Genomic DNA, 27,720 nt, shown 5'->3' with positions numbered 1-27,720 from the left:
CTGGTAATACTTAAAGAGGTCAGGAATGCTATGCGGAAAATCTTCGCCACACGTTTATCCACGTGGCGCGATAGATTGGCCTCCGAAGCTAAAGTTAAAGCTTCAATCTTCACCTTCAAGTTTAGATTTGGTTCTCGAAGACAGATGGGTGAGAAGGATAGACTCAGTCAGATGGTCATATGAACCCCGGGGTGTTATTGAATGAACAAGATGTATGCATTGTCCAACGTTCATGACTGGTACAAATGGATGCGTGAAGTAACATGTTTCGGTGTATAGATACGTTCCCGAATGTGAGATGAGGAGGGTAGCGATGCCGTTGAATGAACATAGTCTCTAGTATCCAGCAGTGCCAAGTCTGAACCTTGTACTCTTGGGTGAGGTAGGTGGACCTGCTTCAAGTTCCGCTCACTGTAAGCAGTAATCTCGCGATAAGTATGGGGAATAATACCTACCGAGCACGAAGCTAGCTTGTTTGGGCGACAGTCGAGCGCGGGGCGCCAGTGCACGAGGTTCTGATGTATGATTGACAGTTATCAGGGCCATCTATATCGGCGAAGTTGGACGTACCAGTTACCGGTGAGCTGGAACTTCCACCGCTATACAGGGAGTAGTTGGATGGTACTCTCCATCCATAAGAAGTGGTAACTCTTGCTTCTTCTTCGTTGAATATTTCCATCTGGTTGTCGACGCAACGGCGTGTTTGTCCGAGGGTGATGATTTCAAGGGGCATGGAATCTACAGCGCCGGGGTGTTGCCGGCATGAACAACACCTCCCAGCTGATGAGACTCGAAAGAAATCTTACCACAAATCTCGAGGCTCGTAAGTGTCTGGTTCTCTGACGATCGTGTGCGCCACAAAGCGGACTGTGATTTATCCAGGGCCCAGGATTGAGTGGCGGCAAACACTTCGAGACCGAAGAGTTCCAGGTCAAGGTCTGTTTGCGCGTAAAATGGCATAACGTGGTGGGGGTGGTGATGGTGGTGGTAATGAAAAGAGAAAGGGACTGCGGTGGGCGCCTTTTGTCAGGAACCGAGGTCGGAAATGGACAGATAGGGCACAAAGTCGGTCCGAAAGCGTGTTTATTGTGAATAGCTGAGGGTTAAGTCAACACGCGCAAGCGACGTATTGGCCCTCTTGGGAGAGGTCTTTGCCGCAGAAAGATAATAGTGAGAGGACTTGGACCGACATCCTTCGATGCTATTGATACAACAGGAACTCAGTGAAACACCCGAAATATGCGCAATATGTCATACCACGACCTCCGTTGAGTATAAGCCTTCCGATCTATGACAGAGGTTGCCTTTGACCGTTCGACGATGGCATGCTGACAAAGGAAGCTCCCGCAAGTTTGCCCAATCGCACCCGTCCCCTCAAGTCCGTCAAGATGGAAGGCGAAAGACATGAAGCATGAGAATAGTAGCAAACACTTGATCCCCAAAGTTTGACGCTGTCTAGCTGTCGGCATCATTCTGTGAGAAAAATGAAGCTGGTTATCTGAATCTACCTATTGAAACCAGAACTTCGTTAGATCGATATCATGGCGTCTCCCACAGTGATTGAGAGAGCTAAACGCCAAGAGTCCCATGGTCAAGGTACATGTGCTTCCTGGTCAGTGACGAGGACTAGATAACGGCCAGGTCCAACTTGCAAACAGGAACAATGTAGAAGCCGCATGATGATTCAAGTTGCACCAGCCTACGGCGAAAGTGCCCTTTGTTTGATAAGATAGAAGCACAGATGAAGATTGTCTCGACTCACTGTAATTGACACCCATTGCGCGATTGACACACGATCTGACTGAGGGCATTCAAGAACATCGCGTGAATTCGTTTCATCACATCAGAAATCCTTCCATCTGTATAGAAATGAAAGGGGCGGCAGTAAATGCCCGCCAGTCGAATCCAGTTTTATCTCCTCGAATCCATTGCCTTGCAACAAAGAGATGTCCGTCTGGAGGTCGGTAGTGGTTAACGTCAGCAGGAGTGCGGCATTTCCCGGGACAGATTTGCACGTGGAAAGCTAAAAATAGCTCAACCCAACACCAGCTTGACACCAGCATTGACCAACTCTGGCATAACCTAATTCTGGAGAAATTTCGGGTCGCAGATATCACATCTAGAAATTCTTCTCTTCTATCTTTAGAAGAGACAGGATGGTATCAAACTTGAAGTTATCTCAACTGCAGCATTCTCTGACCAGACCAGTATAATATTCTCATACAACGTCAGCCCAGTGGGCAGGAACCGTCGCGACTTCCAGAATCAGTATGAAAATTTCCCGTTGACGTATACCGCCACAGGCATCTCGAACCATCCATTACTCGTTCCTTATCTCTGAAAGGAAGGCAGCACATGCAGCGCGAAGCCGATGTTTGGAAGTCCCGGGATGAACGTAGCTATACGTGTTGCAGAACTCGGTCAAGGATTGATCCTCATATCGCTTTCAATCTATCGTTATCTTGAAGAATGCTTAAAAGCCAGGTCAGCAGTGTTGCTGAAGACAGACGGGCTCTCCCACCGAGTGCTCTCAGTTCACGAACACTCTTCGACGTACTTTCTTCATCATGCTGTCTTTCTTCACCACTGCTGTTTCTTTTGCAGCTGCACTTACTCCCGTGCTGGGCGCTCCCCATATTGCGCTCCGCGATGTTGAAAGGTTTGCGGGAAAAGTCAAACAGAGTGGTTACATCGTGACTATGAAGGACAAGACGTCGAGGGACTCGCTTGTTGAGGGCCTCGGCTCGTCCGTCACTGCGTTATACAACCGCACCTCTACAGGATTCGCCGGTAAAGCTTCTTTTCATTCCTGATATCCGATTTGATGGTAACTTTTGATTTTAGGGATACTCGATGACGAGACCCTGAACGAAATCCGCGCTCACCCTGGTCAGTTATCCTGTTTTAGGCATCTCCGCCAGCCAGAATACTGATCTCCCTGTTACAGATGTCGGTAGGTAGAGGAATCCTATCACCAGAAAGGCACACTAAATCCCGCCTCACCAGCCACTGTCGCTGAAGATGGCATTGTCTCCATTACCACCATCCAGTACGTTCTGGTACCGTGTTAGAAACTCTATGACTCACTGATACATCGCCTTCCATTAGAACAGACGCCCCTTGGGGCCTCAACCGGATTTCTCAATCAAGTGCCCTCAGCGCTTCTGATACATCGTACGATGTCTTTTTCGACTATCAATTTCGCTGATCACAGTCTGACTGTTAACATCTTTAGGGCTTTGACCTATACCTATACATACGACGCCACCGGAACTGGTGTAGATGTCTATGTCGTCGATACAGGTCAGGTTCTGATCTATTGGTTTTCAAAATCATCTTTCTGATTCTGATTTTAGGTATCTACACGGCACACGTATGACGCATGACCTTCCATTTAGTTTCCCAGGCTGACGAATATCGTCTTTTGTTAGACCACCTTTGGCGGCCGCGCGACTTGGGGAGCGACATTCGGTGGCTACAAGTGAGTGTAGCCTGTGCTCGCTGCATGGCGTCTGAATCTTATGATCGCAGCTCTGCCGATGGTAATGGTCACGGTACCCATGTATCGTGCGTACTCTCCTTGATTTTTATTCGCTAAATGCAACTAATTGTTCATTCAGAGGAACTATTGGTGGTGCCCAATTCGGTGTAGCCAAAGTATGTACTCCCATAAGATTACACTTTATCAGCTTGTACTAACAAATTTTCCAGGATGTTAGCTTGATTGCCGTCAAAGTTCTCAGCGATTCAGGCTCTGGTTATATCTCCGACATCCTTTCGGGATTTGACTGGGTTATCAATGCTGTAGGTCAGTGATTCTCATATCTTCTCTTCCCATATCATCTGCTGAGTTATCACTGGATAGAATCCTCTGGCAAACCCTCCATCGTTTCAATGTCTCTCGGCGGTGCGGCCTCTGATACGTTCGACAGCGGGGTTCTCTCTGTCAGTAATCACATTCGCTGCATATGCCGTTACTGACTGGAATAACACAGCTCATCAATGCTGGCATTCACGTCGTGGTCGCTGCCGGAAACGGCAAGTCTCATCCATCTATTCCACCATTGTTCATCAGTGCTCATTTATCAACAGACGGTACTGATGCATCTGGCACCAGCCCAGCCCGTGTTGCAGAAGTCATCACTGTTGGCGCCACGACCATTGCTGATGCGAAAGCTTCCTGGTCCAACTACGGGTTCGCGTTTTTTTTTCCCCTTGTATTATCAATTTACCAAAGCAACATTTTCTGATAGTTCGGTTGTTGACATCTTTGCACCTGGCGCGTTCATCACTAGCGCCTGGATCGGCAGCACGACGGCCACTAACAACATCAGTGGTACCAGCATGGTATGTGGATTAATCCTCGAACTGTGCTTACGTGCGAGTGCTGAGGCTTTTTTGTGACTCAGGCTACTCCTCATGTCTCCGGTATTGTTGCCTATCTTATCTCTCAAAGCGGAAATACGACCCCGGCCGCGATGAGCACCCTCATCAAATCCCTTGGTGTCTCTGGTGTCCTGACCAGCATTCGTAAGCGGCCTTCTTTTGCAGTCTTCGGATTATCGTCTCATCAATGTTTGCGTATCAGCTTCGGGTACTGCCAACTTGTTGGCCAACAACGGGGACTGAGGGCGCCTGAGTTTGTTTAATGATATAAGTGTAAATATATGATGTAAAGTAGCCTGAATATCGGCGGACGTATTTTGAAGGGAATAGAAATGCTTCATCACAATATTATAGTTTCCCAGTTTGTTGGGCGCTGTATAGGCCTTAAGTGTAGCTCATTAGCTGAAATATCATATGCATATGGCATGATAGGATAGCAGCGATGTTTACTTGATGGTATACATACGTTGTCTAACATTGCTCCTCAGTACGGACGGTGACATCTCGTTGTTTTGGTTCTGTACTCCCTTTCGGATCTAGGTGGCCCCCGGGCCGGCACGAGGATGAAGTGGTGATACCAGCAGAGGACATCACTTCCTCGTGTATAGATTCGGATTCGGAAGGATACAGTATTCAGTGATACAGATGTAATAGAGAAAATGCCGTTTTAAAAATCGTAACATCGTGAATGGGGTATGATGCAAAGTATGTGGGGTATCATCCAGTGAAATGCAAGTAGGGGTACAATGATAATGCATGAGGAAGCGAGAAAGGGAGAAGAAGTGAGTTGAGTAGAGGCCCTACTAGAACCCAACTGGCCCAAGCCGAAGGGACATTAGAGGCGGAGATGGGTGTCCTGTTGAAAGCGACGGCCTGCTCAAGTCAACATCCCTATACGTGAAACAATCATGCCTACCGATCTTGAGTTGGGGTTGCTTCGGCGGCGAAGATAAGGGCGCCAGCGCCCGAGGACGTGTTGCTATGAGAAATAGCCATGACGTCAGCAAGATAAGGATATGGAGTCGTTTGGAAGACGTACAAGTCGATGGCAAAACTTCCGGTTGAGGTCTGTTGCTTTGTGCACAATATGAAGGTTCGCGACCGTCCATATCCATGCTGATCTTGCAGTCGTGGAAACGGCGACTCTCTACAAGAGTGGCGTCCCTCGGTAGTATGGAATCTAGTTACAAGCACGCTAATTAGTACACTACAGTTCTATTCAATAAGTTAGAAACACACCTGATTTTACCGTTTCAGCTACTTTCGGCGTTGAGGAGTGTGAGGACCACAAGGCAGACTCCCCCTCCTGCCTCCCCGCTTCTCTTGAGTGACGCCGCGCATGCAGCATGTTTGACGTGAAATAATCAGGACCATCGAACCCTTTAAGATTCAATCCTGTATCAGGGAGGTAACGTTGGTTTTGTGGGATGGAAGGGAACAGAGACATCTTGATGATTGGTGGGGTGGAGCGCAGGGATCGATGAGAGTCTTATATCATCCAAGGGTGGGAACTCAGATGCCATCATGGGGCGCCTTGGAAACTGTTCCTGGCGCCTAGGGTTATACCGAACATACACGAGGGCATAGAGCCAGTTTGAACAGATTCGGACCGGAGATACAAGACCGTGTTCCGCTGGTGCTAAAGCGTTTCGTAGGGCATTCAACGAGGTATGCAGTAGAAAGACGGACTCCGAGGTAACCATTGGGGCCTTTGTTGTGATCTTCAACGATTAACTGAGTATGAGTTAGCTCTAAAAAGATAAGGAACTCTTCACATTAAGGGTCTGAAGATTAGACGATGAGACAACGTAACTTCCCGGATGTAGACTATCACTGCCCGCGAAACAGGTAGCCAAGAGAAGTGCGAGAATATCATCCTTTCCTTATTATCACCGCCCTTCGTCAGGAGGTTCTAATAGTAGATAGGATCATCAGGTGAATCAAAGACCATGAGGCCGAAATTCAAGGAGGAATCGGGTGCAGAGAGGATACTACTGCAGTTCTTCATGAAAATCGCGTCCATGAACAGGCATTTTCGCCACATATCGGTGGATTGGTGACTACAACGAGAAGAGAATCGAGTCCAAATCCCGGTAGATAGCCCATCCTCTAGAAAGGTCGAACCCAAACCTGGACAAAACCACTTCCTGGTTGGAAAATTATCCGTAGGCCCGGGGGTTATGTAGATCTGCCCCGTGGAGTTGAGTTGAACACAAAAGTTGAATGATTGCCGGTGACATCCCGATTTGGAAGCTATTCGCGGGGCGGCGGAAGATGCCGCAAGTAAACACCTGTACACAGGCTCTCCATCCCTCTTCAGGACTCCGCATCCGAGGTAGTGCGTCTTTAACGACAACTCAAGACGCCTCAGGAGATACACTATAATACCATTGACCATAACGATATTACTGACGACCACTAACGACGATAATGACGACTACCGACGAATACAGTCTTACGACCCTTCTCCCATCGACATCATATCTACTGGCTTATGCTTTACCTCTACTTTTACTCTCTATTTTGCTCACCTTCTCTGGTGCATTTTTTACCCTTGACCGTACACGACAATTTGCGCCTCGATATGATGCTATGCCAGGTGCATTTGATTCACCAAAGAAATTGAAATGGATTCTGGAAGGCGGCATCGGAGGCTTGGCCATTGGATATGTCTTTGGACGTGCGTCATTCCATTTTATCAAGTTAGTCTACCTGTGCTGATGTTGCTATTTAGTACATTGCTCGACGTTCTTGGCACTGCTAATCCCATCCACTACATCCTCAAGCGCACTGTCATCCAAGTCCTTTGTCGCCGTCTGGTTTCTACCTTCCCTCCTGACTACATTTCTTGCCGGGAGGTGGAAATATTGTGCATTGGCGCTCGGCGGTATTTCCGGAGGGTAAGCCAATCATTCAGTCTCTTCCGGTATGATTGCCTAATGTCAGGTACTAGCGCCCTTTTCGCTCTTGCTCTTTCGGTCATCGTCCATCCCTCTCTACTGACACGGATCGTCTTTTTGTCCATATGCGCCCCCATAGTGGCCCTCTTCACTCTGCTCCCACTTGCCAGGTTCCAGCATGCGTCTCTTCGCTTCGCCACAGCGTCCATGGGTTCTTTTGGCGTCATCGTAGCCATAGCGGCTTTGGCACATGTTCCCGCATGGACCAATGTGTGGGAGCGCCTATGGCTTACTGCAAGTATTGAATGGGAAACAAGCAAGGAGAAAGGTCTCAGCGCTGGGTTCTGTCTGTTCCTCTGCGCAGGGATGGCGTCGGACTGGTTCCTGAAGAGGACATTTGGCGAATGCCCAGATCAGGTATGTGTTGTGCGGTTCACCAGATAATATAAGACTTAACATAGTGTAAAGAAATGGGACAGCTATCTCGCTGACTATGCGGCAAACCTTCCCAATCATGCTGACCGTGCAGGAACCTATCAGCCCTTCACATCCGTATGGGACCGTATCTTTGGTTCAACGGAAAAGCCTACCATTTCCAAGGATCTTGTCTTTCCTGACGAAGACAAAGTTGGTTCGCCTCTGAAGCTAGACAAGAGTGGCCCGAGCCCGCCTGGTCATTCCTCATTCGATTTCCATCAAAGTCCAGGATATTTGAAGAAGGCGCGCTCAAAGAAAGACAACCAGGCTCGTTTCCATGCTCTGTGTAAGCGCAATCGGGAAGCTGTCAAATTCCGACCCCTAGGTCAACTCGAGTCCTCGGATTCAGAAGAGGATGACCTCAAAGCAAGTCCGCTCACAGGTGGACGACCCTGGTTGAAGCAAAGACATTCCATGACATCCACGACGCCAACACTAGTTAGTGACAGCGAGCGAGACGCCAAGGTCAAACCACCAGATGATACTGACTACGACAAGGAAATTCAGAAGCTTGGACAGGTCAAGCGGAAGAATGTGGTTAGCGGGCTTGGGGAGGGGGAAGTGCCAGACTACTCTGACCATGAAGAGGATCTTACGAGTGTCAGTCAGCGGAAGACCGATGAAGAGTGGAGTCCTGGATTCATAAAACGATATCGGTCGTCGAATACGCTATTCTCGAGTCATGGTACAGCTGTTGATTCGCCATCACCTCCGACAGGCGCTGTGCCTGCCACTCCTTCATTGATAAAGGCTCTTGACCGAATTGCCTTGGCACAAAAGGATGCGTTTGGACCACGAGGAAGGGAGGGGCTTCCCCCGATCATGGATGGAGACGAAACCCACGGGAACGAGTGGGCCGACTTTTGGCGGGATGTGAGGGAGAAGAGTAGGAAGAGTTAGTTGAGCGTGGAGGCTTTGGTTTTGTCTGATGGGATTTACGACTTACCTTCACGCATCCTCTCCAGGAGCGTGGGGGTGTAATTCATGACGTGACACGATTTAGTACGTTATTTTATTTGCTTATTTGTATTATCTGTTGTATTCTGCCTTAAGCCCTATTGAAAATTCGTCCACCACGCAGTGTTGTCAGAACCGGGATATTTGCTTTCGCGTTTAATAAATGGGTACAAAACGACCAACAAACAGTTCTTTCTTATCGTTACCGTAGGGTGAGAATATATCTGACAAATATCAAATGACTGTTGTTGCTGCTGATGGGCCCAGAACACGATTCTCTTTCCAACCACCATCTGCCTTCATCCTCGTAACCCTTGCAACCATTTCTTTCACCAGTTCGTGTCCTTTGTCTTCCTCGTCTCCAACAACTAACGATCTCAGTGTCTGTTGCTCCAATCGAACAACCTACTACTATGATGGACCTTCCCGACGAGATTCTCCTCATCATAGTGGAAAGTCTCCAAGAACAAGATCTCATATCTCTCGGGCGCCTCTGCCGCCGACTCAACCGGCTGGCCCTATCACGCGCCATCTATCTCATCTTGAACACTGATCGAAGCGTCCAACTTGGCTCTTACACCAGGCGCGCTCGAACCATTCAATCCAGGAAAGCGTTCACCAAATGTATTGCCTTTCTTTTCATCGCTACCCCAATGTAATGTCCAAATTCTAATCCCTATAAACGGAAACCCTACAGGCGGTAGTTTATTGACTCCAACCGCTGGCTAAGTCGGTACTTCGCAGAAGGTCATTCAGGCGGTATACCTTCCGGTGCCAGGCGCCATGCTCGAAGCTGGAGGTTGATACACGCCATACAGTCCTTAAACGAATTACTGGAACCTACTATCTTACTGTAAGCTATGCGCGCACGATCTAATTGGACTGAATCATTCAAAAGAAAATTCCTCCGGGTTCATCCCCACTATCATCCCTTCCAAGCCCCCCTCAATCTCCATACATCCGATATGGTCTTGACCCACCTCTTTCAAGAAACCACCCTCTGCTATAAATGTCTCTCTTCCATGCTTCCGTTCCAACACGAAGTCTTCTACTATCATTCTGCACCACTGCAAGACCGGTCTCGTAACCCACCGAGTGTTCCGAGACTCGAACCATCCAAGGTGTCCGCCTCCTGGTGTGACAACCATACAGACATTCTCGTTCGCGACACCGTGTGGAGTGGTGTAAGCAACCGGATCATCCTTCGCATTCAGCGTCAGTAGTGGGACCCGGATATCAACCAGGCTAGACGCCCATGTCGCGTCATCTTTCACGGTGGCAAAGTCATAGGCCTGCGGGACATTACTGTTTGAGGTGCGGGTAGCATGATAGTGGAATTGCGTGAGTGTCGTCGATTCTCGGGATACCGTAGCAGTCATTAATGCTTCGTGGAAGGGTGCTTGCGTGAACGTCGGCACGAAGTGAATCGTAAGAAATCGTACGAGACTATCGTGTATCCCTCTCGCGCTAACGTAGCCATAAGGACCAAGAAGGTTAGCCACTGTTCTGGTGGATGGTTGGTCAATGAACCTGAACTCCAGAAAAGACGTAACCTGCATACATTTTACTGTGAATCTTCAGATGCCAAGGCTGTCGCGTAGCATGTGGTCAGATACGACGGGACGACAAAATAGGCACTTACACAACTCAGAATGCAAGCAGTCGATAATCGACTCAGCTCCTTCTCTTCGGCAAGATACCGTAAGACGATGTTTGCGCCGAGCGAGAACCCGAGTCCAATTAAGGGCGCAGAAGGATAGCGATTTGATATGTAAAGAAGCGCCTGCCGCAAGTCATCGGTCGGACCTCCATGAATTGGTACGCCAGCACCTAATAGTCGGGTGAGCGGAAGGATATTTCGAAATGAAAGGGAGATCGCTTTACAGCCACGGATATTGACGACCGCTCCTCGGTACCCAAGACCACCTTTCTCTACAGAAGAGCAAGCCGGTGCTAGAATCGCTCGGATATAGGCCTCGTAGCCACCTGCAGCAAAAAAAGCAGATTAGGTTTTCGAAATATGAAGCGAGCCGGTTCACTTTCCTCCATCCAAGACAGTGACAGTAACAAGGATAGGCGAATCATCCGCTAAATCTTCATGAGTTGACGTGAAATCGAGACATCTGATAAGAACGTTAGTTTCATTCCACAGATGCAACAAGTTGTTCGGACAATGTTCCGCCATCTAGCAAATGAAGATAGGTTCTGGAATCATCCATAAGTTCAATATGCTTGGCAGGTTAAGTAAGGAAAACGACCATGCACACCTATCATATTTTATCTTGTCGATGTGAGAAAATTCTCCCGCAACACAGTATAATGTTTGCAAATGTCCACTAAAGAAAGCAAACATCAGAGAAGATTCATATAAGTCTCGCAATCACGCACTTGAACAACCACCACGCAGGCGAAAAATCCTCAAATAGGGCGGGGCACCTGCGTTCTATGACTTTCCGCAACGAACAATGCGTCGTCTCTTTAGAGCCTCGAACTTGCCGTACTTTCACCGTCGCAGGAGTCGCAGGAAAGTAGATCTGTGACTTCTGGGAGCTGAAACCAAGACCCATGGCATTTTGCGCAGGTTGATGGTCAAGGATAGCTGTTTAAAGGCTTGGAATAACCCGGGACCTGCAACCGCTGCAAGGAACGTTGTGTTGTTACTCTGGGTCACACACTCCGCATGATGGAGGATGCTTATTCAGTAGGTGGAAAATAATCACAAGGGATAGAGACGAGTTTGAGCCGGTGGACAACACCGTAAACGACGCTCTAGGGCGGCCTGCATACAAGGCACCCTCCTACTAGCACATACTGCAGGCAAGACTGTTAGTCGTAGTGCGCTGTGTTAGATATGCAAAAATCCCACCACCGCCTTTCGTACGCATCTTTGAGAATGAAAAGTCTCTTTGAATACAAAGTGTGCGGGTCGGTCTCATTCAAATTCTCGTCAGATGCCTGGGGTCCAAGATCCGCGACGGGAGCAGTCGATATCCTTAATGAATGACCGAGTCTGCGGTGAAACGCATTCCATGAGATTCTATGGTGCGACTGTGATTCCGCAACTAAATTATCCATGCCAGCAGTTACAACGTGTTGGTGGCGTAGCAATAAAAACAACAGTACCAGCTTAGTGATGCATTGATACATCATGACTGAGTCGTGCCTAGAGCAGCAGAGTTATGACCTCTGTTTGGTTCAATGTGGGCATTAAGCACAAGCTGTACTAGAGAAATGGGGGTGATGGTGTCATAGGTCCCACGTCAAGACTTGCCCTCAAGTGGTGTTACGGTGTTGACGTCACAAGCATCAAAAGTTGCCGGCAACGGTCACCGGTCAAGGTCGAGCTTTGTCGGAAACTGCGAGATGATTCTGGCAATCCGGCATTCCGGCATGCTGACTAGGAAATTGGTAAGAAATTATTGTATAGAAATTACTAGAATAGGTGTAGTTTAGTATAAATATAAGAAGTCAATGGGCAAACTCCTCACGAGTTTGTAACCCAGAGACTAGAGGTCTCAATAGCATTGTACTAATCCAAAATACAACAAGCTTCAAGCACAAGTTTCGTTATCTGTCCAAACTCTGTCCTCTCAAGTGCAAGCCAAGCATCTATGATGAGACAGGATGATTTATTCAGTGGATTGGGTCGCCAGTAATAACTTGTATGCGCTATCAAATGAACGGTAAATTGTACAGTCAAAGTTTTCTTACATTACCTGCCAAGTTTGAGATAGGACGAGTGATTGCAAGCCCATATGTTACAACCGTCCCGAAAATAGGACATGTAATCGTTCCCATGCCAGGCATGCTTTGCCATTTCATTACCGTGTCTTGATTGACGGAAAAGCACCTACAGTGCGCATTGATATGACGTACCAGTCTTTTCTCCGACCCTCCTATATGTCCGAAATCACATATTGTTTCCCAGGTGAATGGCACAGTCGCAACCGGACCATAGGACGGCTCGGAGCCAGCAAGGTTTCTAGTTCGCTCCGCCGCAGGTTTTCTGTGTTGTGGCTACCAGATCTCGGTATTCTCCGTATCTTGGGGCCTTTGAATATCTTTGCAATTGAGAAGATCATTTCGAAGACAAGGTTGGTGCGTCCAATAAAATTCCATGAGTGTTGTTCATGGTAACCGTCAATGGCTGGCACCATGCGTTTGCCTCGTGAAGAGGTGTCGTCTCGGACAACACAACAGGATCCGAGTCTCTCTTGCCCCAAACACCCCCAGCTCAAATCTCAGATCTATAACTGACAGGCAAATTGCGATTGAAATCCTAGATCAAGAATATTCGTAGACTGTTGGAAAGTTCTAAGAATGGTGATGTCCTCTGCCCCGTGAACCTGTCATTCGAATGATTATGTTTTATGCTTGCATGCAATTGAACGACGGTAACTTCCTGGTAAACGAAGTGACTACCAACATTGAACAAGTATATATCTATAGATTTACTTTCCTCTTTTCCTACCAGTCTTGCATATGCTCACTTCGACTAAGAATTGATAATGCGTGCGGCAAGAAATCACGAGTCCGCTTTCCTACATGTCGTTCCCGGGATATTTCGCCGCCTCTTCGCCAAGGATAATCAGTGCCTTACCCTTTACCTTGACCCGGGTCGGGCCGAAGGTCGGAAGATCCACCCCTACGTTCGTGATAGCAGACAATGGAGTTGTAGGACTAGGGGGAAACAGATCATTGTTGTGCGTAGCCGAACCAGCTGCCAACACAGGGTTACCAAAGCCACTTGGAGGAAAGTGAGGAGTCGCGAACGGATTGGTAAACTCGGGGGCAGCGTCCGAAGAGAACGCAGAGGGAAGAGGTTCGACACGAGTGAGAGGAGCCAATGGGACCACCCTGGTGTCGTCAAATCCCTCCGAGAGTGGGCTCAATGACGGACGCCTCTGGTCACCGCTGAGTTCCAGATATCCCAGGGACACAGGGGACAGCTGCAAACCAGATGAGGGCCATTCATCGGTGCTCTCGGAAGGAGCTGCAAATGTGGATTCGTCGTTCTTCACGCTGACACGTTCGGGTAACATGCCATTCCCTTGTTTGAAAGGATTCTCTTTAGACGAGGTCTGCTTGGAGCTCGACCCAGACTTCAGCTTGAATATATGACTGGGCATTTTAGAAAGAGAGCGTTTCTTGGGAGGAAGAAGAATCGAGACCGAGTGATAGCTTTCAGGAGTTGGGATGGCCACTTCCTGACCTTGGTCCAAACTGGTGGTGAGTGAAGAATGTAGCAAGGACATAGCTTCCTCTTCGGTAGGGGAAGGAAGTGCACGTTGATACATGGCAGCGAAATGAGTGGAGCTGCGGAAGGAAGACCAAAGAGTGCGAGAGGTGATGAGAATGACGAACGTTTCGGCTGGACAGCAGATTTCTGGAACGGCCTTTGGAAACCAATTAGTTTCGTACTCAAGATCGAGGAAAGTAATACTCACTTTCCGTCAAATATGGAGGGGAGAGTGTTGAAGGAGAAGCATGGTTTGACTTCAGCCTTATACAGCCTGAAGGGGCCCCAGTTGAACAAAGAGACAAAGGCGATGACGTTGCCGGGTCCGCCAAAGCTAACCTTTACCTTTTTCATTCATTCTGGACAAAGTGAAGTATCTGAGGCGGCGCTGAGATTCCTTGAGAGGAAAAGACATATCCAAAACTCCTAAACAACTTGTCAAGAAATTTCAGGCCCGTCAAGGATACAAAGACATCATGCATCATGCATCATGGTCGAAGACTTTCAAAGCCGCACGGGACTCGGGCCGGAGAAGCCGGGTCAGCTAGCCCTAACCCAATGAATTAACCCTGTCGGACTTTGAAACTTTTTCAGCTGGTATACTTTTTCCTCAACGTCGAGCGTGACGTCCTCGGCCATCATGCCTACCCATGCTCTTCTCGAGACCGCGTCCGGCTATGCTATATTTGAGGTCAAACTCACAGGGGAAATTGAGGCCAAGTCCAAAGCCTTCCAGGATTCAATAATCGATTTTTCGAAATTCTCAAAAATGGTGTCGCTTATGAGCTTCTCGCCTTTTAAAAGTGCAGCTCACGCGCTGGAGAATGCGAATGACATCTCTGAATGTGCGCTATAATTTCAGTGTTTATATTTTTATCTAACATTCTGCAGCAATCGTCAACGATTACCTGAAATCCCTTGTCGAGCTCAACCTTTCCAAGCCTACCAAAAAATCATCCATTGTGCTGGCCGTAACGGATCCAAATTTGGGAAACTCGATACGCACTGAGACTAAGGTGCAATGCGAGTCGGGAGACATGGCTATGGAGCTTATTCGAGGTCTTCGTCTACACGCAACCAAGTTGCTCAAAGGATTGCAGAACGATGATTTTACCAAGTCCCAGCTCGGTTTGGGCCACTCCTACTCTCGCGCCAAGCTAAAGTTCAACGTGAACCGACACGACAACATGATCATTCAAGCCATTGCCCTCCTTGATCAACTCGACAAGGACGTTAACCTCTTCTCCATGCGCATTCGGGAATGGTATGGTTATCATTTCCCAGAACTCGTCAAACTCGTTCCCGACAACCATCAGTATGCCCGTCTTGCCCAGTTTATCGGCGACAAGGAGACACTTACCGAAGAGAAGCTCCCCGAGATAGAGGCTATCCTCGAAGACAATTCTACCGTCGCCCAAAATATCCTAGATGCCGCCCGCGGTTCCATGGGTTCCTCCCTCTCCGAAATTGACATGCTCAACATCTCCACATTTGCCATACGTGTCGTCTCGCTAAGCGAATACCGGAAGTCATTAATCACATATTTATCCGACAAGATGAACCTCGTCGCGCCAAGTCTTACGGCTCTGCTAGGCGATCGAATCGGCGCACGGCTTATCAGCCATGCTGGAAGTCTGACGAATCTCAGTAAATACCCTGCCAGCACCGTGCAGATTTTGGGTGCCGAGAAAGCGTTATTCAGAGCTCTGAAAACGAAGGGAAACACGCCCAAGGTATGCTAATCATAATTTCCTTGGCTTCTGGACTAACTACGTTGATCAGTACGGGCTCATCTATCACTCGACGTTCATTGGTCGTGCTGGACCCAAGCATAAGGGTCGTATTTCGCGATTCCTGGCGAACAAATGTTCAATTGCGTCGCGGATAGATTGCTACTCCGGTATGTTGTTATTCACTCCTTCACGAGTATACTAACCCGTTTGGGTAGACAACCCTACCGCAAAATTCGGAGAGGCGCTTCGAGGACAAGTCGAAGAGCGTCTTGAGTTCTTTGAACACGGAACCCCTCCGTCGAAGAACGCTGATGCGATCCGGAAGGTTTTGGATGCGCTTGCAGAAGAGGAGGAGGAAGATGTTGAGATGGATGGGCCTGCCTTGACGACTCTCGAGCCGTCACCAAAGAAGGAGAAGAAGAAAAAGCGAAAGAGTGATGCTATGGATGTTGACGAAGACGAGGAACCTTCACCGAAAAAGAAGGTGAAATTGTCAAAGGAGGAAAAGAAGGCGCTGAAGAAGGCTGAGAAAGAGAAGGCCAAGAAAGAGGGTGTTGAAGTGGTACGTTTGACTTCCTACGTTTGTATTGTTGACTGATAATCGTTCCTAGGATGCGGATGTCCCTAAGAAGGAGAAGAAAGACAAAAAGGAGAAAAAGGAGAAGGAGAAAAAGAAGGATAAGAAGAAGAAGGAGTAGTTTCCTTTATCTCGGTGCCCTCTCTCCTTGTTGGTTCTGATTTATCTATATCCTATCCGTTTTCTCTCAGTCTGTATATATTGTACGATCTTCTGATCGATGAGAGACGTTCAAGACTGCTTCTCTAGATTCCGGTTAAGGTTTCGTTTTTGACCAGTGGCCACGATCTTACATGTACATTTACAGAGACCGTTAACTTCTGATTCTCGTTATACTTATCGTCACGATTATTTTTGGCGCAGGACCACTCTGTCAATGGCCTTCGACCTCGCCACCGTTGTTCGTAAATGAAGTCATCAAAGGACTTCGTCAGACGCATAACATCATATTGTAAATGTATTTGGGGTATTCTTGGGCTCCGGGAAGCCCATTCCTGGCGCTCGGAGGGTGTAGTCGCCGATTCTCGACAGTCGTCTCGTCGATCGTTGAACGCGAGGTCCACCTTTACTTATTCAAGGAGCAGGGGGTCCAGACGATATAATTAGGAGATGGCCGGAGGAGCCGTCACGCGAAGGACTTGGGCGCTTTAGTCGTGTTGGGTTGATGGTGGCGTAGAAGTGTGGGGAAGGAGTAAGCATTAGCAAGGAACTCTACGATTTCGGTATCTGAGTTTGTGCTTCTTGTGAAACGGGTATTCTTCTTACTCACATCTGCCACGCATCATAAGATCTTTCCCTCGGACTCACAAGAGTGATATTTCTGTGGCGAGATGGATCGCGAACGAGGACCGTCCAGGTAGATACACAACATGCGCACTGTGTGCTGAAATATCCATCCCTGTTGTCTGTTCAGCGATCGGGCGCATGGATACCTTTCGTGTCTAATACTTTCCTTCTCGCCAAACTAAGGCTCCCACCTACAGGTGAATACTTCCGGGTTCTCTCTTCTGATATGTGGCAGCGCCTTGATGCAGCTCTTACGTTTAGCGCTTCTCCACGGGTAGTATGACCGTAATCATCGCATATCTGACTATTCAGCATCGGTCGTCCTACGGAAGAGTAGCGGAAACCCGTTCGTTTGGCCTAAGATCTGGCTCGAAATGCGCGATATGGAATTCGACTAGGAATCTTAGGTTCACACAGATACCGCCGAGTTAGACCTAAAACAGTGAAATCGGTTCCTATCTGGCTCGTCTCAAAAGCTGGCCGGACCAGATTTTGGCATACATTCTTGCTGAATGGTTGACCTGAATGAAAGCTGTCTCAGAGACGGTGCCGAGCCATATCCACTGGAGATCGGGTCGGGCTTGGTTTCCGTTGGTGGTGTTGAAAAGCATTGCATCCGACGCGAACTTCGCGAAGGCCCATTACTGGTCCAAGTGATTGGATGCACGTAGAAAGATAAAGAGTCACAGGACCATGCTGACTGTCTAAGGGGGTCGTGGACCTCATCTCTTCTTGTCACATCACCAGGATCAGAGGAAGTTAAACAGGTGTATTACAAGCCTCGAGGCGTTACTTGCTAACTTTCACTCAATACCTTGGCATCGTCCTAGACCATCTTTAACACCAGGAGGCGTCACCTTTACGTGAGTTTCTCAACCTGAGTATCATTCAACCACCATCACGCTCTCCAGATCGAGTGTTTGGCGATATGTTACCCGTGCAACTGTCCTATGATGCATAGATGTGTATACCTAGGCCGTCAAAGGGTGCGTACTCCCACACACATTGCATAAACAGGGCCAGACGGGGTATGTCATTCTTCTTAAGAACAAGCGGGACGCCTGCTACATACTTTGTATGATAGCTCGGCCACCGTTATTGTACGGCATCCCGTTTATCCTCCGTTTTCGTTATTTCTATGCGACGTTACTTCAAACTTCACGACAAATCTCTGAGTCTGATCCTTCCGATGGACACAGGAAACACTAGCGGGCCTGTATGTCGTATATCTATTCCTTTACGTTCAGGCAGATTTCGTATCCACTATCTGGGGATCGGCCTTCCTGATAAATGCTCCTCAGCTGCTAGCGCCTTGATGTCGAGGTGATACGATGTTCTCGCACTTTGGAATGTTTCCACGTACCAAGTTATACGCTTTCAGCATTTTTTGGCACGATCATCAAACATGAGTATTTGCCACAATTATAATGAGGCTCTCCGAGGAATCTCCTCGCGGACATCACACGTCGACGTCAACTACTCCAACATGAGGATTTCGTTCGGATCTTGACAGACAAGTTCTTAACCGCAGTGCAGGCACTGAGGGAAGAAAGAACGGCGGTGTGGCTGTGTCCTTTGAAAACACAGAACAGTGTTCGATTTATTGACAGCGGATAAATCTATGGCACGCTAGGAAATTACACCTCGCCACACCAGTGTCGAAAACCTAACCGGCCTACCCAGGAAAGTAAATGCTGCATCACGTGAAAAAGTCGAGAAGCGGATTGGACCCTTGACTTAAAAGCCTTATGTATCACCTCGTGTTCGACAGGCTCCTCCGTCCTCCCTTCGTCACATAAAGGCTGCGCCAAGTGCGACTGTGGGGTCTCGAGAACGACTTCACGACGATACTACGTGAAACAGTTGTATATGTCCAGGCAAGCCATATCTCATATATTTGACAAACGGCTCACGGTTTTCGCAGCTGGCCCTGCTCTCTAGTTTGCCTTGAACGAGTTAACGCCCTTCACGCTCACGACCGCCTCCTCTCGATACTCGCATTTCTTCCGTATTTTCTAACCTGCCGTCGACATCACGTTTTCGTTTCTGTCCGTTATGTTCAAATCGCTGTCGAGTGCTATACCCCGGACGCCTATGATTTCCAGTATCGAACTCCCCGATAGTTCTTCACCGGTTATGACGAGGCCGGTATCTAGACACTCCAACCATTTCATGGCGGCTTTCTCGATGTCTTCTCGATCCATGACCCCTGCACCAAACGATAGGTCTCGAAAGGATTCGGCTACGCCGTCGTCTTCATCACGGACACGCAAAACGTCGATCACAGGCGGTATGTACACATTCGGATATTGTCCCGGTCTGGCTTACCCTTATTTGTAGGGCTGAAGTTAATTTTGAAGCCTAGGAAGCCCGAGCCAGAGCCAGTTCGCCAGCGAGAGATCGGTACGTGGATCCTTTGTTATCAGCACCGGAGCCGTGTTGATGTCCATGATAGCAATGCCCCGTCCTCGCAAGGCCTCAAGAACGAGTCCGGTGGATGATATTGAAGCCGCAGGTAAGTGTTCATTAGACCTGGAGAGTGACAATGACGCTGAGAATCCGGATGTTTAGCAGTAGGTGCTAGGCCACCAGTTTTAGCTTATACTCAATCCAATTCGTCACATCAAGGTCCATCGGGATGGCGTAAGTCATCTAGATCCCTATCATCTGTATTTTGCTCATGTGCCTTTAGCCGTAACCAATAACGATAACAATGTAAATTACCCACCCACCTCATTAAATAAATATGCTTGTATGTAAAAAATTCGCTTCCACGGGTGAACATAGCATTGACATGCTGGTCCAGTTCCATCTAAACCGGCAGATGCGCTTGAGGCGCCATCGGGTTCCTATCGAAAGTCACGGCATGACGAGGCGCCGCCGAGACCGCAGACATCAATGGGCTCCAAGCCGAAGAAAGCCGACAAACATCGTTCCGGAAACCTAACGGATACTGAAGCTCTGAAGAAGCCGCTGAAGACCGAGATCCGTGCGTCCCACAGAGCTAACCTCGTAGAAATGGCCTTCCACTGAACATCGAGTAGTACCAGTAAAACGAGGACACATCAAGTTGCAATGGCCTCTGGTTAGGTTTAGCCTCTCCGATAAGATGTCCAAATTCTGGGTTGTCATGTTCAACATCATATTCGATCCTGTACGAAACCGGTCTCAGCTTAAACGCTTCAATGGAGACTACTACGTGGAAATGAAGGACGAGGAACGTACGCTGACAGCATCACCCCATTGCACATTGCGCAAGATGAACATTCGGGTCAAGGTCGACCATCCACTCATACCGTGGGTAGTGAAGGTCAGGCGAAAGGAGGGTATTCGGTGCATTGATGTATTCGAAGCTGTTTATAGCTGCTTCAACACGACGTTGACGCCCGACGAAGAGCTCCGGTACCAGCAGTACCTGAAGACAGACTGGTGCGTTACGGCCTTCAAGTTCCGCTGCGCGAAAAGCCCCGGAATCACTTACGTCAACGAGAGACAAGGCAGGCGTCGAGTTGACCTCCTAGGCGAGCGGACCTTTTTCGGCGGTTTAACGCATGACGGAGATGACAAGTGGACCTTGGCGTTGGAGACGCACCGACGGTTTGCCCCCTGTTATATGTAATATGGTTAGTCTTCGGTTCGTTTGTAGGCAAGTGCCGACGTGGACTGACAAAGTTTTAGCTCACCTTAGTTTCGTACATTCATCCACGGTCATTTCGCCGACTACTTACATCTGTTACAATACCTCACTCAGCATCTACATCAACCCACAGTCATTAGCATATTACCTACCCCCCTGCGTTGTTATTCAGGAACATGTAGCATTATCTCTTCGCATAGCTGGATTACCTATCACATCCTACACCTTTCCGAGTTATACTTACACACATTCGCACTTCCACACCTTACTGTTGTTTTTTTGCCCGATCAGAGGGTATGAACTTCGAAGTCGAGACATGCTATCGTTTCATGTTGTCGACGATGCGAGAATGTTTGTACGGTCTCGACCTCTCACTGGGGTCAAGACTCCAGAGCGAACACCGTGTATCATACTCGGAGCCAGGTGGCGCATCAAATCTGAACACCAGTAAACGCGTGAGTTTTGTCAAGCGAGACTGAGAAAACGTAGAACGATGGTAGCTGGAAAGAAAGGAAGATGTCCGTGATTCGAGTCAAACCAAAGGATATGGCTGTGTTCCTCGTAGTTGCTCATATTTATTTTAGAAGCTATATGTATTCCAAATTCCCGGAATAGAAGGACGGGCTCTAACCTTCGGATCGAACCAAGTTGCTGAACAACTGAATAAAGGATCCTTTGTTCCTGCTTACACACTTGCTCTTAGCGGTATGTACATTCCATGAGTTGGAAGTCGAGAAAACGCGCAAAACGGGAACGGGTATGAACTCCCTGGCTGGCGGGCTTCTCCGAAACCGGGAAGATTTGCGCGACGGTCGCGCTTAAGCAGTGTACTGATTCTGGGTGAACCGATTGACGAGGAGGCTAAGCTGTACACGAAACGGTTCTTCTGTCGTCTTTCGGCAAGGCCAGTCTGTTCGAGGCCGTTCATGATATTACCTACCAATCAAGAGAGGCCGGATTTAAAATCTTTGCGTATGGTAGATGTCCAGCTTATTGGGACCGGAAATGATCATCTTCTGTTCACGGCTCCCCGGGCTCCCCTCTTGGCAAGGATCTGTCGGCAGATGCAGGTTGATGTTCGGTTGGGTTCGTATCTGAATGTGACAGGATACCTTCTCGGACTTCTGGCGTCAGCTGGAAATGACCGTGAGCCTAGTAGAATTGTTCGGACGGTCACTATATATGTGGCGCCGCTCCAACACGAAGTAGGACGATATGATTGTGATGATGTATATATTCTCAATAACGCGAGGGTCGACTAGCACCCGTGTTTATCGTCTCCGCGGCAGTTTATTGGTGGTTCCAATGATTCTAGCGCCAGCACAAAGTTTTGAGGGTGGATCTAAATATGTCTCTTCTTGCCTCGAGGCCTGGCTCCTGACATTACAGCTGCCCGTAGATCGCAAGAACGAGGGATCCCGACCATTTTCTATTTGTAGACCCAGTGAGGCGGCTTCCCTGAAGATCAGCGACACCTTCCTGCTCCTCCGACTCCTTAGCAGCGATGACAGTCGGGGGTTGCTTCCCTTCGGAATGTTTGCGCAGCACGGTTCTAGAATGAGGGATCATTTTGATAAAATGAAGTTTGTCATGCATACCAATTCAATCGTTGATTTCATTTTCAGCTTCGCGTATCTCATATCGCCACCGAGAGAAGTGTGTTCTCAAGTTGTTTGACAGCAGTTCTCTATTTTTTAACAAAATGAAAAGACTTGTGGAGGAGAGCAGCCAAGCGCGTCTGTCTTGCCTGCTGGTCACGTCGCGCTTCTGAACACCACGTGCCATCATAGTCAGAAAATTTCAGTGGGGTCTCAATTGAAACCTTTCAATTTGGCCTTTGTGTACTTTCTTTCGAACTCTCATCCAATTCCTGTTTTGCTCACGGTACGATGCATTTCTTAGCTTCTACATTTCATCATGCCCGTCTATGCCTACGACTGACATTACCCTGTAGATGGATCTACAAATGTTATCCAACCTATTCGCCACGACCTTCAATCCAGACCCTAATGTACGAAAGTCCGCTGAGCTTGAGATTCGCAAGGTTAGCTTTCATTATCCTGCACCTCCTGTAGGCCAAGGATCTTCATTAATCACGCTATATCCAGGTGGGCAACCAGGATGGCATGATCACTGCCCTTCTCCAGATTATCGCCGCCGACAGTATCGACCTGTACGTGTTCCTACGCGTTCTTCTTCTCTTTTTTGGTTTACGGCGACCCTTTCTTCTAGTGCCACCCGCCAGGCCTGTGCTGTGTGGGTCAAAAACCGCGTTTTCACTCACTACTCAACCGAGATAAAAGGCGGCATTTCACAGTCGGATCGCGAAGCATTGCGCGCAAATCTACTTCATCTTATCGCTGCAGCACCTTCTCGAAGTATCGGCCTCCAGCTCGCCAACGCACTCAAGCATGTTATCTCCCGCGATTTCCCCCATAAATGGCCTGGACTCCTGGACGAAATCAAGCGGTTGCTGGCCAGCTCAGAAATCAGGGAAGTTCATGCTGGATGTGTGGCGGCACTCGAAACAGTGAGGGCCTTCAGGTGCGCAATCAAACAACAGCATATAAGCAGTTCCGCTGACCCCATGATCAACCAGGTTCATACAGAATAATGAAGTGCTACCAAAGGTCGTCCCAGAGATCTTCCCTACTCTTGTTAGCATCGCGACACACATGATGCAAACACCCCCAACGACATCACAAGAGATCCCCGCTATGCTCCATCTCATTTTGAAGACTTATAAAACAAGTATTGTCATGTCTCTAAGCGCACATCAGCAGAGTGCGGAGAGCATCGTTCCTTGGGGCCAACTATTCTTTTCTATCGTCAATCTTCAAATACCGAACGCTGTTGTCCCTGAAGATGAGGAGGAACGGGAGCGTTCCGAATGGTGGAAAACCAAGAAATGGGCATATGCTATCCTTGGACGCCTATTCCATCGGTATGCCTCTCGCTTCTTCTATTCAGCAGAACATTCATATCCCTGTCCCTCCAATTCAGTTATGGCAATCCTTCTCAGCTTCCGAGCACGATGCAAAGCTACTCCGGGTTTGCACAGCATTTCGTGACTACCTTTGCCCCGGAGATATTGAACGTTTACTTCCGTCAGGTAGACCTGTTTGTATCTGGACAGGCGTGGCTGTCACAAAAGTGTCAGTATCAAATATTTACATTCTTCAGCGAATGGTACGTCTCATTCTCTTAGACTTTTTTGTATTCATATCTGACACCCTTCTAGTGTCAAGCCCAAATCTACATGGACCCTGCTCAAGCCACACTTTGAGACCCTTGTTTCCTCTTTCGTATTCCCTCAGCTGTCCTTCAATGCCACAAAACAGAATTTATGGGAGAACGACCCGGTTGACTATGTCAGGATCTCAGTTGGTTCGTTTCAATAAGCTTCGATGGGTCAAACAGCCTTTGATCGAATGTTGACAGATGAATACGAGAGCTTTGCTACTCCAGTTTCCGCGGCGACCACTTTCTTGTTTGGCCTCGCCACCAACAGAACCAAGACTACGTTCCTACCCATTTTGTCATTCATTAATTCCGTACTGCAATCGTACGTCGGTCTTCTAGATCCACAACGGTGCACTGATGTTTACCTCACTAGCAATGCATCTGCGACGCAACGTTTTGGCGCGCTGAACATGGCCGCGGCGCTCGGGCCTTGGATGATGAAACACCCCACGGTTAAGGACAATATGGAGACCTTCATAATGCAATACGTGACACCCCAGTTGAGCAGTCAAGAGCCTTATTTGCGTGCCATTGTATGCGCCGTCCGCTATCAATTCGAGTCACAAGTTGATCTGATTTATTCATAGGCATGCGAGGTTATAGGCACTGTCGTGAAGAACCGCCTACAATGGACTAGTGAAGAGGTGAGTTTGTGTTCCTGGCAACCGCTCCAATCCATGATTAATGGCGCACCGCTCTTTCATAGCATCTTCATACCAATTTTACTGCTGTCGTCGCTGCGATGGATGACCCGGAATTCCCGGTCAGGGTTCAAGCGTGTCTCGCCCTTACGGAGATGGTCGTAGCGTATGACTCTGGTGGGATTTTTCCAATTCAATCGCCTTCACTGTGGTCTTAATATGGTATATCTGTCTAGTGAAAGCTGCCGTAGCGCCTCAAGTGAGCAAAGTCATCCAAAGTGGGTGTTCTTCTTACATGTATGATGATAAGTATCTGTGCGTGTCTGATCGTGATGCATGCACTAGGCCTACTCAAGCTGTCGGATGAGAGTGACCTGGATATCTTGAACCATAGTATGGAGGTAATGGTTGATCAGTACCAAACGGAGCTACTTCCCGTCGCGGCTCAGTTAACTGCACGTTTGGTAAGGGTCGGCGTGCAATCGAGCTGGATTCTTTTGAAATTAATTTTTTTTGCAGTGCGATTCTTACCTGCGTTTGGCAAGAGAGACCATCGCCCAGGACTCGGAAGCGGACGGGATGGATCTCGAAGCCCTGATCTCAACAGGGGAAGATGACAAAACTTATTACGCTATGGGCATCGCAAAGACAATCTGGACGGTATGGGCTTGTATGTCCATGGGGATTCCGTCTACTCAACGGTATTCATGCTCAGGTCATTAATTCCATCGAAAGTGCCCCGGAAATTCTGGCACAAGTTCAAGAGATCGTGATTCCCATTGTCACGTTCACACTTGAGAACAGGTTCCTTGGTAAGCCTTGGCCATTTGCTGCAAGTCATCATGCGCTCATTTTTGAGTCACCATTCGCAGATCTCTTCGACAGCATGTACGAACTGGTCGACAGCTTGACCTTTAAGCTCCGGGCCATTTCTCTGAGTATGTGGCCGGTGTTTGAATTAACATACAAACTCTTCAAATCAGATGCGGTCGATTACTTGGAAGGTGGGTCGCTGTTCCGTCCTTGTTTCCAAAATGTGAGTTTTTACTCACATCAGATTTGTGCCAAGAAATGTTGCCTTCCCTGGATAATTTTGTCTCATTTGGCAGCGATGTAATTAGAAATCAGGCCGACTACAAGCGGATGCTCGTGGATATCTACACGACCTCGATTACTAACGAACATCTGGGTGAAAACGACCGGGTCAACGGGTGTAAGCTAGCCGAGTCTGTATTGTTGAACCTTCGTGGAAGCGTTGACGATGTATGTTGCGCCATGTACGGGGAATGACTCGCAAGGGTTGACACTTTTCATTTATAGGCTCTGCAACCGTTCATCGTCACCGCCTTGGATCACCTGGACAAGGCGGAGACGCCTGCCCTTCGCCTAGCAAACCTCGAAGTTCTTATCAACGCCATCCTATACAATCCCACCGCCACGCTTCACCTCATGGAGACCTCCCGACCTGGTCTGACGCGGGTCTTCCTAGACAAATGGTTCGCCGCTATCAACTCTGAGAATCAGCTCCCGCGAGTGCATGACAAACGGCTGAGCATCCTCGCCTTGTCCGCGCTAATCGAAATGGACCCCAGCGGTATCCCTGATAGCGTCAAGCAGGGCTGGCCAGGTATTCTCGGTGGGATCCTAAAGCTGTTCAAAGAGTTTCCCAAGGCTGTCGAAGGTTCCACCACTTCTATCCAACTGTCAAATGAAATGATGAGCTAATCATTGTATTCTTCTAGCGCGCAAGGCTCTGGAAGATGCGCTTCAAGAAGACGATGATGAGGATGATGTTGATGACGAGAAGTTCCTGAACCTGAACGGGGATGACGGTGAGGATCATGGGACCTCACCTCCCTTCGCGCTCAACTGATGGTTGTTTTTTCCATTAGAGGACGTCTGGGATGAAGATTCAGCATATCTGGAGATGCTCGCTAAAGAGGTGATAAATTCAGGTCCCCCACGGGAGGTGGTGTAATATGAATTGACCTCGTGTTTCTTTTTTTTTTTCTTTCAGGGCGCCCGGCTGAGGGACAAATCTGACAAACTTGCTGCAGGGGGGGACGATGACGAATACGAATCTGACGATGATGATATTGAAGAAGAGCTGGGGTATTATAGTCCGTTGGATAACGTCAACCCGTATGTGTCGTTCCAACAAGCTCTGACGGGTGAGGTTTTTGCATCATATCTCATCCATCTCATTCATTGATGATGTCGCTTCCGTTAGCCTTCCAAATGAAAAGCAGCCCTGTGTATCAAGCCGCTACGACGTCTCTGACGGTGGAACAACAGACGGTGCTGATGGAGGTGATGAAAGTGGCGGACTCTGCGGTATCGAAATGAGATGCCGAATTGAATCCATGAGTTCTTTTTTTGGATCTTTTACCTTAGTTAATTTTTCTCTTTGTATTAACTTGCAATTGGTTGTACCTAAATCACATGAAGGGGGGGTGGGGTTTTGGGTCCAATAGACTTTTTTTCTCTTTTGTTATTGGTTATGGGTGGGGAAGCAGAAGCAGAAGAGGAAGGAGGGAAGGGAAGGGACGCAACCTGTGGCAATTGACGATCCCGTGCAGATCAATGAGAGAGGTGAGCAGGGGTGGGGTGGGGTGGTGCTTGCGAGCCAGACCGTCGGAGGGGAGAAATCGCCGGTATCAATAACCCATCTCGATTCTCGAGAGAAAAACAAGCATCGATCCACTTGGGATTCTTGGCTCCTCACGAGGTTACAATGATTCGTGCAAAGGCAGCGAGAAAGGGAAGAGACTTGTTACCCCAGAATCTATTAATGAGATGATAAAGCAAGAAGTGGTAAGTTAGCATGTACCTGAGGGAAGCAGCGAGGTTGGAGGGGCAAGTGAGTTTCGCCAAGCACTTCCCCTCGAATGTAGATATAATCTATCAAGGAACGATGTTCGTTTTCTGTTTTCTGTGAGAACTTGTTCAGAATCGAGAACAACGGGACGCGTCTGTTCTGTTCTGTTCTGTTCTGTAGAAAACAAAGAACGAACACGATGATAATGATGATCGATAATGCCCAGGTACGCTTTTAATTATAATTCATTTCACCAAGAGTACAAAGGTGACTTCTCAGAGAGAGAATTAGAAGGAAAACTCTGTTCCCGTGCAGTACAACAAAAC

The 27,720-nt window shown here is 48.2% G+C and overlaps 9 protein-coding genes across 9 annotated transcripts; 6 read left to right on the top strand and 3 right to left on the bottom strand.

The window, feature by feature from the left end:
* Window positions 1-130: 130 nt before the first annotated feature.
* EV420DRAFT_145853 (uncharacterized protein) lies at window positions 131-1,341 on the bottom strand. Its single transcript, XM_060469031.1, has 5 exons — window positions 1,258-1,341; window positions 807-1,201; window positions 571-738; window positions 452-515; window positions 131-395 (listed from the first exon to the last, which is right to left on the bottom strand). The coding sequence occupies exons 2-5, from the start codon at window positions 958-960 to the stop codon at window positions 176-178; spliced, it is 606 nt and encodes a 201-aa protein (XP_060333807.1). The 5' UTR covers window positions 961-1,201; window positions 1,258-1,341; the 3' UTR covers window positions 131-175.
* A 1,029-nt stretch (window positions 1,342-2,370) lies between these two features.
* Window positions 2,371-4,909, top strand: EV420DRAFT_145676 (serine protease). Its single transcript, XM_060469030.1, has 17 exons — window positions 2,371-2,790; window positions 2,845-2,889; window positions 2,948-2,953; window positions 3,007-3,049; window positions 3,109-3,174; window positions 3,236-3,303; window positions 3,357-3,373; window positions 3,432-3,481; window positions 3,532-3,567; window positions 3,621-3,657; window positions 3,712-3,808; window positions 3,866-3,945; window positions 3,996-4,038; window positions 4,093-4,195; window positions 4,254-4,347; window positions 4,410-4,530; window positions 4,589-4,909. The coding sequence occupies exons 1-17, from the start codon at window positions 2,568-2,570 to the stop codon at window positions 4,627-4,629; spliced, it is 1,170 nt and encodes a 389-aa protein (XP_060333806.1). The 5' UTR covers window positions 2,371-2,567; the 3' UTR covers window positions 4,630-4,909.
* Window positions 4,910-6,837: 1,928 nt separating this feature from the next.
* Window positions 6,838-8,555, top strand: EV420DRAFT_1221834 (uncharacterized protein; the record flags this gene model as incomplete). The annotated part of the gene is made up of 4 exons (XM_060466466.1): window positions 6,838-7,066; window positions 7,121-7,286; window positions 7,340-7,703; window positions 7,755-8,555. Coding segments are annotated over 4 exons (1,560 nt in total), but the record flags the coding sequence as incomplete, so codon positions are not given.
* Window positions 8,556-9,607: 1,052 nt separating this feature from the next.
* Window positions 9,608-11,287, bottom strand: EV420DRAFT_1640351 (AB-hydrolase YheT; the record flags this gene model as incomplete). Its single annotated transcript, XM_060477091.1, has 8 exons — window positions 9,608-10,226; window positions 10,282-10,310; window positions 10,363-10,550; window positions 10,605-10,706; window positions 10,760-10,808; window positions 10,871-10,925; window positions 10,988-11,056; window positions 11,109-11,287. 8 exons carry the CDS (start codon window positions 11,285-11,287, stop codon window positions 9,608-9,610), a joined length of 1,290 nt encoding a protein of 429 aa, XP_060333804.1.
* Window positions 11,288-12,870: 1,583 nt separating this feature from the next.
* On the bottom strand, window positions 12,871-14,477 carry EV420DRAFT_1762206 (uncharacterized protein). Its single transcript, XM_060480692.1, has 2 exons — window positions 14,168-14,477; window positions 12,871-14,116 (listed from the first exon to the last, which is right to left on the bottom strand). Exon 2 carries the CDS (start codon window positions 14,015-14,017, stop codon window positions 13,262-13,264), a length of 756 nt encoding a protein of 251 aa, XP_060333803.1. The 5' UTR covers window positions 14,018-14,116; window positions 14,168-14,477; the 3' UTR covers window positions 12,871-13,261.
* A 32-nt stretch (window positions 14,478-14,509) lies between these two features.
* EV420DRAFT_144514 (putative SIK1-involved in pre-rRNA processing) lies at window positions 14,510-16,534 on the top strand. The gene is made up of 5 exons (XM_060469029.1): window positions 14,510-14,804; window positions 14,851-15,692; window positions 15,742-15,859; window positions 15,908-16,254; window positions 16,304-16,534. Exons 1-5 carry the CDS (start codon window positions 14,600-14,602, stop codon window positions 16,388-16,390), a joined length of 1,599 nt encoding a protein of 532 aa, XP_060333802.1. The 5' UTR covers window positions 14,510-14,599; the 3' UTR covers window positions 16,391-16,534.
* Window positions 16,535-20,185: 3,651 nt separating this feature from the next.
* EV420DRAFT_1266655 (uncharacterized protein) lies at window positions 20,186-20,674 on the top strand (the record flags this gene model as incomplete). The annotated part of the gene is made up of 1 exon (XM_060467346.1): window positions 20,186-20,674. The coding sequence occupies one exon, from the start codon at window positions 20,186-20,188 to the stop codon at window positions 20,672-20,674; it is 489 nt and encodes a 162-aa protein (XP_060333801.1).
* Window positions 20,675-21,764: 1,090 nt separating this feature from the next.
* On the top strand, window positions 21,765-22,706 carry EV420DRAFT_144322 (uncharacterized protein). Its single transcript, XM_060469027.1, has 2 exons — window positions 21,765-22,348; window positions 22,403-22,706. The coding sequence occupies exons 1-2, from the start codon at window positions 21,908-21,910 to the stop codon at window positions 22,592-22,594; spliced, it is 633 nt and encodes a 210-aa protein (XP_060333800.1). The 5' UTR covers window positions 21,765-21,907; the 3' UTR covers window positions 22,595-22,706.
* Window positions 22,647-26,922, top strand: EV420DRAFT_1266528 (armadillo-type protein; the record flags this gene model as incomplete). The annotated part of the gene is made up of 21 exons (XM_060467335.1): window positions 22,647-22,736; window positions 22,801-22,865; window positions 22,925-23,236; window positions 23,292-23,636; window positions 23,696-23,881; window positions 23,934-24,079; window positions 24,134-24,257; window positions 24,309-24,468; window positions 24,523-24,579; window positions 24,642-24,753; window positions 24,813-24,854; window positions 24,922-25,040; window positions 25,096-25,236; window positions 25,292-25,388; window positions 25,449-25,580; window positions 25,646-25,839; window positions 25,897-26,257; window positions 26,319-26,408; window positions 26,469-26,518; window positions 26,594-26,747; window positions 26,807-26,922. The coding sequence occupies 21 exons, from the start codon at window positions 22,647-22,649 to the stop codon at window positions 26,920-26,922; spliced, it is 3,093 nt and encodes a 1,030-aa protein (XP_060333799.1).
* Window positions 26,923-27,720: the final 798 nt, after the last annotated feature.

Source organism: Desarmillaria tabescens (genome assembly GCF_030435595.1).
Source record: "Desarmillaria tabescens strain CCBAS 213 chromosome Unknown EV420scaffold_10, whole genome shotgun sequence".
Classification (NCBI taxonomy): domain Eukaryota; kingdom Fungi; phylum Basidiomycota; class Agaricomycetes; order Agaricales; family Physalacriaceae; genus Desarmillaria; species Desarmillaria tabescens.
Note: the sequence above shows the minus strand (reverse complement) of the source record. Positions and strands in the feature narration are given on the sequence as shown.